Below are 12,058 nucleotides of genomic sequence, written 5' to 3' on the forward strand. Positions count from 1 at the left end.
CTTGGCATGTTGAAATCACCTTGATCACCTTGACTCCCGTTGATCTTCGAACTGGTCGAGCGGGCGCCAGTAATTCTTCCATTTGTCCAGATCGCGTGCCAGAGTAGCCCAGTGGTTCCTCCTTTCGCGTGGGACACGAAGAGCATCATATTTTTCTTTGAAGGACTTCGTGAAGAAATCTGACCATCGGGTCGGTGGTCTTCCTGTAGTGCGCTTAATATCGCGGGGAACCCAGTCACTCACGGCTCTGGTCGAACGGTTGTCATTAAAGCGCATCACGTGTCCGGCCCATGTTATTTTACTTTCCTTGGCAAACGCGACGGCGTCTCTAATCTTCGATCGCTGACGTAGAAGAGAACTTCGAATCCCGTCTCTCGCTTGCATGAAACGGAATACTCCTAGCTTCACTCTCTCAATTGCGCCTTCAATGATGCTCACCGCGTTTTCTTCCTGCTTGCGAAATGCCCAAGTTTCCGAAGCATAGGTCAAAGCAGGAAGTACGGTGGTGTTGAAGATGTGAGCACGGAGATGGGTGTTCCTGGTCTTCTTCACTACATCCTCGATGCTCTTGTACGCTCCCCAAGCCGCTCGTCTCCTCCTGCCCAGCTCGGAGGTCAGGTCGTTCATCATGTTCAGTTCCCGACCCAGATAAACGTAGCTGGTGCATTCGGATGTGTTCGTTCCGTTGAGCGTGAATGGGGCATCCGAGATCCATCCGTTCTGCATGAACATCGTCTTTTGTAGATTCAGCTGAAGACCGATGCATCCACATGTTTCGGTCAGCATTCGTTCCGCTTGGCTGATGCTAGGTGTTATCAGTACGATGTCATCAGCAAAGCGCAAATGGTGTAGCTGCCGACCATCAACCTTCACTCCCATGTCGTCCCATTCCAACTTTCGCAATGCGTTCTCGAGGGTGGCTGTAAATATTTTGGGTGAAATTGTATCACCCTGTCGGACCACCTTCTTCACGTCAATGATAATGTTCTTGTAGAATGGCGAAATTCCGATCATGAAGTTACCGTACAACTCTCGAAGTACCTTTATGTACTGAGTAGGGACGCCTTGGTTGTCCAAGGCTTCCACGACCGCTTCCGTCTCAACTGAGTCGAAGGCCTTCTTCAAGTCGATGAAGGTGAGACAGAGCGGCATCTTGTACTCTCGTGATACCTCGATGAGTTTCGAAACAGTGTAAATGTGGTCAATCGTGCTGAATCTTTTTCGAAATCCTGCTTGCATGGCTGTCCTTCATCCAAGACATTTTCAGTTCTATTAAGGATCGCTCTTGTAAAGAGCTTGTAGATGACGGACAGTAAGCAGGTTGGACAATAGTTGCCAATGTCATGTGGATCTCCCTTTTTATACAAAAACACGGTCTTGCTGGTTTTCCACTGTTTAGGAACCTTGCATTCCAACAGATAACGTATAAAGAGCCTCGCCAGGGTGTCGATGAGTACTGGCGGAAGGCTCTTCAGGTGTTCTGGTCTTATTCTGTCGGGACCGGGTGCCGTACGATTTCTCGCCGACATGATAGCATGTCGTATTTCGGACGGGAGAACCTCTGGAATGACTTGTCCATCTTCCCTCAGGTGGTGAGGAAGCAAGTGGACATGGCTGTCGAAGAGATCAGAGTAGAAGTCGAAGATGATTTTCTCCATCCCCCTTCTCGATGCAATGGCTGTTCCCTTTGGGTTCAGGAGAGCAGTCATCCTCATCTTGCGACTGGCGAAGTCTCGACAGGCATAGCGGATGTTTTTTCCCGCCTCTGCAGCTTCAGCCAGCACTTCTGCTCTTCTCTCTTTAAGGTCTTCCTTTATCGCCTCTCTGCAAAGCCTTGCGAGCTCGGACGTGAGTTCTTGGTTCCCTGCGGCTCGTGCTGCTCCACGCTGGCGTATGAGCTCAAGAGTTTCAAGAGACAGGCGTCTCTTGGTGATTTTAAAACTCTCAGCCTTCTTCGCGCAGTCGTGAAGGTGTTCGACAAGCCGGTCATATTCCTCGTCGATGTTGTCCATTGCGGAATCTTCCCAAAAGCCGGCTGGCGTAGCGAAGAGATCCCAGTTGATGGTAGTCCTGGGATTTCTCTCTCTGAACTTGGCGGCTTTCTCTGCTCTCCTTGTGAAGGGAAATTTTCCTCGGAGGAGGCGATGGTCCGATCCCGTATAGAACTTTGGTACAACAACGACATCCGTCAGGCAGAACTTTTTATTGACGATGATGTGGTCTATTTCATTACGGTACCCTCCACCGGGTGACTCCCACGTCCAGCGTAGAGAGGAGGGCTTCTGGAATTGCGAGTTCCCATGGATGGTATTAGTCGTCATGATGAACTCGAAGAGCCTCTAGCCCTGGTCATTCCATTGTAGGCCATGGGTCCCGATGTGAAGTTCCTTCTTCTTGGGCCAACTTTGGCGTTGAAATCGCCAATTATGGCCTTGTAGAAGGCATGATCTTCTCGGTAGAATTTCTTTAGGCCCATATAGAAAGCTTCGACTTCTTCTTCCTCGTAGCTTGATGTTGGAGCGTAAGCGACGAAGATAGTCAAAGCTGGTGTTGGACCACATCTTCCCATTCGCAGACGTTCGATTCGGGTCGTGAGTTCGAAAGAGTCGATGTTCTTTGCCATACTCGTGTTGACGAGAACGCCAGCTCCACCAACACCTCTACTGTCGCATGTTCCTAAGAACAGTTCTTCTCCAGTTTCATATATGGCGTTGAGAGGGTGACGTCGTCTCTCGTCTCGTATCGGTCAGTCCGAAGACGTCGTACTTGATCTTCTTGTCTTGCATCATCAGATCTTCGATGGCCGCTTCCGATGCAAGCGTACGTGCGTTATAAGTACAGATCGCCATCCTAGCCCTTTTCCGTTTCGGTAGCCTACATGACTCCTGCAACCCCGTCCCACCTGGCGCTATCGTACCAGGCTTTCCTCCGGAATCAGGAGACTCTTTTTTACTACTGTGTTTTGCGTAAAATTTTAAAACCCATGGGCAGGTTGCAAACCTCTAGTCGCATGAGTTTCTGGGAGAACTTCCGTTCTCCCGGAGTGGACATGTGGAGCTTATTTGTTGGAGGCGACTCCAAACAGCCTCCCTTGCACCTCCCAGTCACTTGATTGCAGGCTTCTGGCCGGACCGACGTGCGGGATACAAGGATGTTATGAGTCAGTCCTGGCTCAGCAGAAACAGGGAGTTCATCCCTTGAATCCACCTGCGTCTCTGGGCACGCACAAAGTCGCTTTTGGTCCGCGATTAGCCCCCTATCCGCCACTCGGGGACGCGCCACGTAGCCTCGCGACTAACCGGCTGTGATCCCTCTAGTGAGGGAAATCCGTGGGCATGTTGAAATACAGTGTTTAGTTGATTTTCTTGAGCTGTAGCCAAGGTTGGTATTGATCTTCTTTATTAAACAACAGCTAACGTTTCGGCGTTATCGTCTTTGTCAGAGCCTGGGAAAAAATCAAAGGCATTAGTGATTTATCCTCTCAAGCGCTTCATCACCCTACAGAAAGCCGGTAGGCAAACTCAAACAGCAACACAGTGGCTAGTGCTTACCTCATTAGCTAGGCCTGGTAACGCAACAGACCACCATGTACCACAACTACGAGTCACAAGGGTTTGATTAGATACTACTAACTAGAGGCAGTAAAACGCAGGGTTATGGGCCTTTTCTCGCAACAAAGTTGACACAATAACGAGATATTTTAGCGGGAGCAACAATCGCATGTTTCCGCATCTACCTATGTTTGCTCGCACAACCGCGAAACAGGTTCGCTTACGGCGGAGAAGAAGGCAGAAGATCTGTGCGTGTTTCCAGCATAGGAAATCCTTCGCACAGCGTTGCGATCACCGCCTTTCCAGCGCGTTCAGGAGTTGAGAAACATTTTTGTTATATTTATTTAATTGCACGGTTGGAGACCGCCTTTGTGCCAACCAAGCCCTTCATACCTCCGGGTTGACATATTGGTACTAGAATTGTCTGGAAACAACAAAAATGTTTCTCAACTCCTGAACGCGCTGGAAAGGCGGTGATCGCAACGCTGTGCGAAGGATTTCCTATGCTGGAAACACGCACAGATCTTCTGCCTTCTTCTCCGCCGTAAGCGAACCTGTTTCGCGCGGATGGTTGAGCAAACATAGGTAGATGGGGAAACATGCGATTGTTGCTCCCGCTAAAATATCTCGTTATTGTGTTAACTTTGTTGCGAGAAAAGGCCCATAACCCTGCGTTTTACTGCCTCTAGTTAGTAGTATCTAATCAAACCCTTGTGACTCGTAGTTGTGGTACATGGTGGTCTGTTGCGTTACCAGGCCTAGCTAATGAGGTAAGCACTAGCCACTGTGTTGCTGTTTGGAGTTCCGCCTGCCTGCTTTCTGTAGGGTGATGAAGCGCTTGAGAGGATAAATCACTAATGCCTTTGATTTTTCAAAAAAAAATAAGCTCAAACAACACAGCTCAAGAAAATCAATTAAACACTGTATTTCAACATGCCGGAGAACGGAAGTTCTCCCAGTGCGGAAACTCAGTATTCAAGGGATGAACTCCCTGTTTCTGACTGAGAAAATTTTTTTTTCCCCCCCCTTGCCCCCCCCAAGCCCCCCCAAAAAGGGTTGGGGGGGGGGAGGGGGGGTTTTTTGGGTTCCCCCCAAAAAAAAAACCCCAAATTTTCCCCCCGGGAGAACGGAAGTTCTCCCAGAAACTCATGCGACTAGAGGTTTGCAACCTGCCCATGGGTTTTAAAATTTTACGCAAAACACAGTAATAGAGATTAAAGATCAAGGACAAACTAGAAATGAAACTTTTTGTCCAGTCACCTGGCAGATGCTGTTCCACGCGTCTGAAAACATAAGCTCAAAAACCATCCCATCTATGCTGTTTTAGTTTCATATCCCATTCTTCTAATCCATGAACCATTTGGAAATAGAAGATCACAACCTATCGAAGATTTTTACAATACACATATATACACAAATAACTCAACAAAAAGGTTCACCATATGCCTCCGAAAATTGTTTTTTAATGTAAAAATTGCAAATATTTCATGTGAAATATCTGGTTTTTCGACGTTTGCGTATCGTTATTTGATTTTTGATGACTGAATACTTTGATAGGAGGAAATACAGATAAGTAGTTGCTTCCTGTGGAAACATCTCGATATGCGGCGCGACATTAACGATTAGGAAATGATTCTTTATTTGCGGAATTGCGGGGAGAATCAAAAACTGCTAGCTTTCAAGCTTCGATACTGTGCTTTTCTTTCGCATGCTTTTATTTCTTGCTTGCTCCCTCATGATTTTCGTGTGTATTTTGCTAAAGAAAGAATTGTAAATCTAAGAAAAGTCTAGCTGAAGGCATTCAAACAGAAGAACTAGATCATAGAAAGGTGGAAACGAAATTTTAGAGGAAAATTAAGACCATGGCAGTGCAGTGCAGCGGAGCATAATATCACATATAAATTGCAGTGCCGTAAGGACAGGTTAAACGAAAAATCGTAGCAATAAACTTTTCCTTTTTTTTCTGGAATAAAATTGGATAGACAGCAATGCTCGAACTGTTCCCGCCTAAATTTTTTTTCCTGAAACGGCATGGAAACCTTCATTTTTCGGGTCGTCCTTTTGGTTCCTCAAAACAAAGAGTATAAGCACGCTGAGAAAACTTGTCGAGAAATACGAGTAGACACGTGTGCAGCAATGAAATGAAGCGAAAAAGGAACAAATACAAATTTGGAAAAATTTGAAAGATAATGAGAAAGAAGTATTTTTCGAAACACTTTCGACTTCGAAGGCACACATCTACACCTTCATGTATGATTAAATAGTAAAACAGCTTTCGTCATCCAATATGCAGATAATAATAGATATAGATATATTGAATTTACATAATCATAACTTGTAGTAGATAGACAAATATAACTTGTAGTATTATGAGTGTTCGTAGCAGCTTTAAAAAAAGTTGTTTGCTAGAAAAAAAGCAGATAGCAGCTTGTGCTTGTACGTTCATACGAATAGAAAGCCAATTACGGACGAGAATTTGACAAGTGACGGATTAATTGGTGACATACTTCATCCAACGAAATAAAGTGGTTAACTCGGCTTACTTGATATTATGCGATATATCAGGGGCGGATATTATCGCCTGACGCGATTGCCCGCAACTTCGCTGAGGTGTGTCGTCGTCGAACACAGCTCTGCTCACGATTCTCGATCTTCGAGAGTTTGCACAATCCAAACCTTCCGTTTTCGGTTAGGCTTGAACAGGACAAACTCCCCAAAACTCATTCGACAAGGAGATCTTTTGGTTTCCTTAATATATGGCCAAAGAAGCGAAGACGATTTTCTGTAGTCAATTTTGATGGGGGTGCAAGGTGTTGATATCTCCCACTCTGCCGGCATATTTCCGCGTAAAGGTTTTTATTGTGGCATATCCTAGGCCAGAATTAGCCAAGCAACTGTCTGAACAGCTTTCTTTCCTGCAATTAAGCCCTTCCATCACCGCAGGCGGTGCTGCCCAAGTCTCCGATATGTACATCATGATGGGGTGGATTGCGTATGGGTAGACTCGCTTGACTTCGTTGGTGATGAGATTGACCACAGGCATTTCGTTAAGGAGTTAAATGCAGAAATGGCCTTAGCGCATCTTTGCTTAAGATCCTCCTCGCAGCTGGCGTTGTTTTTCAGAGTGCGGCCCAGATAGCAAAACTCATCAACAAGTTCTATCGGTTGTCCATCCACCCTGATTCCCGTTCGAGGTCCCAAAGAGATCCACATCTGGTTTCATTTATTAGGCGTAGACATAGGGTGCAGCTAGCTTCGCTACAAAGTCAACAACATGTTGAAGTATCACGCTGCTTTCCGCGAATATAACAACATCGTCGGCGTACTCTAGATCGGTCAAAGGGTACCCTAACGGTGCTAAGACGATGTCAGCTGGACACTGATCGACTGCTCTTCGCATAATGACATCGATAGCGAAGTTGAACAGGAAGGGTCCACCCACTGCCCGTTGTCATAGTTCAGCTGCACTTCAGACGGTATTGTGCATCCAGATGGTGTTCGAACTGTAGCTGTTGTTCATTAACTCATGTCACCAACGAAGCGAACGAACTATTCTGGTACTCTGTCGGCGCAGAGCGTGTAGCGGCTTCAAAGTGCACAAAGGGTAATTGCATTGGCTTTGAATACCACTGCCAGATCTCGATCACTCTCTTAGCGATGTACACCTGTTCAATCGTATATTGACCAGTACGAAAGCCAGCTTGCTCGTAACCCGCTGTTTCTAAGCAGTGTTTAACAAGTCGGCGCAGGATTATCTGCACCAAAACCTTACATAACACGCAACAATGAGATTCCTCGATAATACCTAAGGTCCGTGACGGATAGGTTGTTTTAGGGGAATTATGAGGGCGTGCCTTCTCGATTCAGGCATACTTTCGTTAATTCATAGTGAACAGACGATTTTCCTCATCTCACGAATCCTTCTAGTTCAGGTGCTGACAGAGCTTGCCTGTCCAGCAAGGTCTTGAAGTGATCACTCTAAATTCGAAGGATTGCTTCACCGACAGCCACTTCATTGGCCGTGTTGAGGACTGGAGGATATCTTTTCACTTTGCCGCTCTACTTTTCCAATAAAGTAAAGGCTTTTCCCAAATTCTTGTCCTCCTACACCTTCTCAAACTCTTTCGCTGTTCAAGTCTATTCGTTTTCGCAGTCTTTTGCAGTTGGCGACGCAAGTTCCTTCACGGACCCTTTTCTTTCGCCAGTTCTGCAGACGGGACACACTGAGTTATACGTGAATTTCGTTTCCGCAAATGCAGAGGTAAACTCCTTTTGGCACTGGAATCAGAAGCGTTTCCCTGGACATTTTCCCTGGACTCACTTTGTGAAGGAGTCCGCATCGCTAAGCTTCTTCCTGGTCCGTACTCCAAAATGAATAGACTCGAGTTCCGGGAAAAAATTTAGCGGAACATCCTTCTGCATTCTTCGTCTTACAGACATACCATGTCGATTTTCAATTGGAGAGGAGCTCCTCAGTTTCTCTTGTGGAACCGTAATCTGAAGGTGAGAAGAGCAGGACCGTGTCAGGGTCGAATGAGACGTCCCAAACAGCTCTAGATTTTCAGATATCCGACTGGGAACGCTTCTCCAGAATGGTTTGCCGCCTCAAAGCGGTGTTGAGGTGACTCTGGGAGTCGAACTGCGACGCACAGCAGACGTACGTAATCCGGCAGGGTCTCGTTCAAACTAGCGAAGAGGTTCGACACACCCGACATTCCGACTTCTCAAAAACACTAGCCTAGCTAAGAGTAAACCACTGATATGATTCACCACCGTCTTAGCGAAATGTCGCAAAGTGGCTCCCCGATCCATGTAGGTTGGGCGACGACTGTGATGAAAGTAAAGCTCGCCACGGCGGGGGTGCTTAGTTTGGGAAAAGTCTTCTTGCAACTTTAACACATACACTGTCTCAGTACCCTGCGCACAGTCCTCCCGTCTCAGACTGCGACCGCTGAGAGAGGATCAAACTTCAGGTCGCTTACCACGTCTTCGATTCTGGACTAAGGTGACACATGCCCGACTCGCTGAGCACTGTGTACTTACAATGCGAGAACGGCGTCCACAGACACTGACTTACATTCCCTTCCTCGACGTGCAGAGCGGATCATATTCCACGTGATTGCTCACCAAAAGACCAAGAGATGGAGGAGCACAGTACGACAGATGAGTCGCGGTACACAAGTCATTCGTGCAGAGAAGGTTTCCTCGCGCAATGTAGGAAATATTGGTTTTTTTGTGCGTCCGACGCCGCCCTCTGCGGCAAAAAGCCAATAGCATCATCAAGTGCTGCTAACCAACATCGGAAGCTGATGTATCCGACGCGTTTAATGAGGAGCTGGACGAATTGATCCGCAACAAGAAGTCACTCTATAAATTCGTTGTCGGGAACTTCAACACAAAACCAGGGAAAGCCTCGGAAGACGAATAGAGGATCACAAGATTTGGGCTGGAGGATGAAAACGGCAATTGTCATTGCTATTGCCGGGATTTCATGAAGAAAGATCATCGTCGGTGGACATGGGAGTCGCCCGGTGACATGCCTCGTACCGAGATCGGCCACACACTCACCAACAGGAGATGGTGTCCATTTGACGTCACGGTTCTGCCATTCTTTTAGTAGGGAGATGGTGGTTCCGATCACCATCTCCCTTCTGCAGAAATACGGCTTAGCCACATGATGGGAAAGAACATCTGGTATCGGCTACGAAAGAGGAAAGTTGTTTACGACGATCACGTACTCGAAGAGTCTTTGTCCCAATGTAGTGGCACATCGAGGAGGACTCAATCGTTGACTACAAGATGCGGCTCAGAGGATTACGAGCCTCTGCTAAATGTGCCTCGAATCCCGTGCGCAACATACTTCGATCAAATTTCAAAGACCATCGAGGAAAGAATTGCTGGAAAGGGGAAGGACTTTGTTGGGTTGATCCGAATGCATTGTACACCGAGCGATTAGTAGCGAACACTAGCTGCAAAAAGACGTTGCAGGAGGATCTCTTGAAATAAAGGCAGAAAAAATTTGTGGAAGCAGAACCAAAAAAGGACAAGTCTAAAAAAGTGCCGCAGGGACCTCCGCATAAATTATACTCCTCTAGCAGGGTTGCTAAGCAAAGACGGGACTTGCACTTCTTCCCGTCGTGAGAAGGAGATCACTACAAAGAAGTTCTACTCGAACCTCTTCCTTTCGTCAACTACTGTGATAACCCCGATGATTCCCACTAGCGAAACTCTACCACGATTTCTCCTTTCATAAGTACGAGTCGCTATCAAGAGTATGAAATCTGGCACCGAGATCATTGGCACAGCCCCCGGACTTGCTTTATATATCAGCAGACTTTTCGACCTGGTGGCCATCCGCTTCATGTATTTCTAGCGGGCGCGCTTGCCTTCCTATCTTCAGAAAGAAAGCATCCCAGACTAGTGGAGATTTGAACCGTTCTTATTCATGAGAAAGGTGACCGAGAGGACCATCCAAACTACCGTCCGATGTACTTGTTGAGCGTCTTATATGAAGTAGTCACCAAAATCATTCTCACGCGCATATCTAGAACGCTGAATGCAGCCCAGCCTAAAGAACAAGCTAAACTCCGTCAGGAGTTCAGCTGCACAGACCACATCTAGACCGTGTCGTGGGTCATAGGTCATTTGCCGGGAGTACTGCCGTCCTTGTTCCAACCTTCATCGACTACGATAAAGCGTAGAAACGAATGCAATACTGTCAGCGCTGGTCGATCAAGGTGTGGACGCTTCCTATGTGAGGACATTAGGTAATTACAACGATCAATGCACCAGTGCGATGCAGTTTTTACACCGTCCCTTCACCACACCACTTGGAAAGGGGGTACCACAAGGCGATCGTATATCGCCAGAGATGTTCAGGCTTCATTGCAATGAATAATGAAATCACTTTTTTGAGAGGAAAGGGGCATACGTGTTGATGGAAGACTCTCCAATGCGGCAGGGATCTCCGCGAATATAATTTTCCGCCTGCTGAGCCTTGCTGAGCGAAGACGGGACTCTTCGTCGTGAGATGGAAATCATTACGGAGAGGTTCTACTTGAACCTTTTCCGTTCATCAACCCCTGTGGCAAGCCCAACCATCCCCACTGATGGAGCTCCACCACGAATTCTCCCTTCGGAAGTACGAGTCGCTATCAAGAGCATTGAACCTGACACAGCCCCTAGACCTGATTTTATATTAACAGACTTTCTTCGGGCTGGTGGCCATCCACTTTATGTAATCTTAGCAGCGCACATGTCATCCTACCTTCAGAAAGATAGGATCTCAGACCAGCGGAATACCTCGCGAACCGTTTTTATCTATAAGAAAGGTGACCGAGAGGACCTTCGCAACTACCGTCCGATATGCTTGCTGAGTCTGTTATACAAAGTATTCTCCAAGGTCATCGCGCATATCTAGGATGCTGGATGAAGTCCAGCCTCAAGAACAAGCTGGATTCCGTCAGGGATTCAGCTGCTTGGACCACATCCAGACCGTCATAGAGGTTTACCGGTAATATCGGCTGCTCCTTGTCCTAACCTTCGTCGACTATGAGAAAACCTTCGACAGCGTAGAAACGAATGCAATACTGTCAGCGCTGGTCGATCAAGGTGTGGACACTTCGTATGTGAGGACATTAACCAACTGCTACGATCGATGCACCACAAAGATACAGCTTTTCTGCCCCTCACTATACCCATTGGAAGGGGTGTACGACAAGGCGATACTATCTCGCCGAAGCAGTTCACGGCTGCATTGCGATGGATAATGAAATCACTTTCCTGAGAAGAAAGGGGCATACGTGTTGATGGAAGATTCCTCTCGAACCTTCGCTTTGCGGACGACATCGTTCTCTTTTCGTGCAGTACCGATGAAGCAAAAACGATGCTCAACGAATTGAACGAAGCAGGGAAGAGAATAGGACCGCGAATAAACAGAAAGAAGATATTGTTCATGAAGAACGCCTACTGCGAGGACGGGGGAGTACAACTTGAAGGCTCTCAGACCGTCGAAACTTCGTCATACGTATACCCCGGACGCTATATAAATGTGGAAAGTTACTTGTGGGAAGAACCGAATAGAGCGTGGGCAGCAATCGCACCTGTCAGGAAAGCTGCGGACCAGTTGACGGACCAAAATCTCCGTGCGGATCTGTTCGACTTGACTGTTCTTTACGCACTCTGTTACGCAGTGGAGACTTGGGCTCAGACCACTGTCACGTTCAAAAGCTGCACACTTCCCACAGAGCCGTTGAGAGATGTCTTCTGAAGTTTCTTCTCAAGCGCACACACGGTCTTCGCAGCTCCTACTTAAGAGAAATATCCCGTCTTTGCGACCCAGCAGAGTATATAGAAACCAAAGCAAGGATGGGCAGGCCACATTATGAGAACAATCGACGATAGGTGGAGCAAAATAACGCCAGAGAGGACCCCAAGGGATGCCAAACGCTCTCGAGCGAGGCCGCCAACGACATAGAATGATGTGTTCGCTGCACGGATGAACCACC

The 12,058-nt window shown here is 47.2% G+C and overlaps 6 protein-coding genes across 7 annotated transcripts; 3 read left to right on the plus strand and 3 right to left on the minus strand.

The window, feature by feature from the left end:
• Positions 1–24: 24 nt before the first annotated feature.
• Positions 25–2,849, minus strand: RB195_001867 (uncharacterized protein; the record flags this gene model as incomplete). 2 transcript variants are annotated; one of them, XM_064198843.1, is made up of 4 exons in its annotated part: positions 25–1,246; positions 1,312–2,282; positions 2,405–2,663; positions 2,725–2,849. In XM_064198843.1, 4 exons carry the CDS (start codon positions 2,847–2,849, stop codon positions 25–27), a joined length of 2,577 nt encoding a protein of 858 aa, XP_064054723.1. The 2 variants fall into 2 exon arrangements, with proteins under 2 accessions (XP_064054723.1, XP_064054724.1); XM_064198842.1 differs by lacking the exon at positions 2,725–2,849 and having other exon boundaries at positions 2,405–2,623.
• Positions 2,850–6,777: 3,928 nt separating this feature from the next.
• RB195_001868 (uncharacterized protein) lies at positions 6,778–8,266 on the minus strand (the record flags this gene model as incomplete). The annotated part of the gene is made up of 3 exons (XM_064198844.1): positions 6,778–6,943; positions 7,873–8,048; positions 8,126–8,266. The coding sequence occupies 3 exons, from the start codon at positions 8,264–8,266 to the stop codon at positions 6,778–6,780; spliced, it is 483 nt and encodes a 160-aa protein (XP_064054725.1).
• Positions 8,267–8,913: 647 nt separating this feature from the next.
• RB195_001869 (uncharacterized protein) lies at positions 8,914–9,195 on the minus strand (the record flags this gene model as incomplete). Its single annotated transcript, XM_064198845.1, has 1 exon — positions 8,914–9,195. One exon carries the CDS (start codon positions 9,193–9,195, stop codon positions 8,914–8,916), a length of 282 nt encoding a protein of 93 aa, XP_064054726.1.
• Positions 9,196–9,225: 30 nt separating this feature from the next.
• RB195_001870 (uncharacterized protein) lies at positions 9,226–9,507 on the plus strand (the record flags this gene model as incomplete). Its single annotated transcript, XM_064198846.1, has 1 exon — positions 9,226–9,507. The coding sequence occupies one exon, from the start codon at positions 9,226–9,228 to the stop codon at positions 9,505–9,507; it is 282 nt and encodes a 93-aa protein (XP_064054727.1).
• A 1,074-nt stretch (positions 9,508–10,581) lies between these two features.
• On the plus strand, positions 10,582–10,971 carry RB195_001871 (uncharacterized protein; the record flags this gene model as incomplete). The annotated part of the gene is made up of 1 exon (XM_064198847.1): positions 10,582–10,971. The coding sequence occupies one exon, from the start codon at positions 10,582–10,584 to the stop codon at positions 10,969–10,971; it is 390 nt and encodes a 129-aa protein (XP_064054728.1).
• A 465-nt stretch (positions 10,972–11,436) lies between these two features.
• Positions 11,437–11,820, plus strand: RB195_001872 (uncharacterized protein; the record flags this gene model as incomplete). Its single annotated transcript, XM_064198848.1, has 1 exon — positions 11,437–11,820. One exon carries the CDS (start codon positions 11,437–11,439, stop codon positions 11,818–11,820), a length of 384 nt encoding a protein of 127 aa, XP_064054729.1.
• Between the last annotated feature and the right edge of the window lie 238 nt (positions 11,821–12,058).

This window comes from Necator americanus, chromosome IV (genome assembly GCF_031761385.1).
Source record: "Necator americanus strain Aroian chromosome IV, whole genome shotgun sequence".
Taxonomy (NCBI): domain Eukaryota; kingdom Metazoa; phylum Nematoda; class Chromadorea; order Rhabditida; family Ancylostomatidae; genus Necator; species Necator americanus.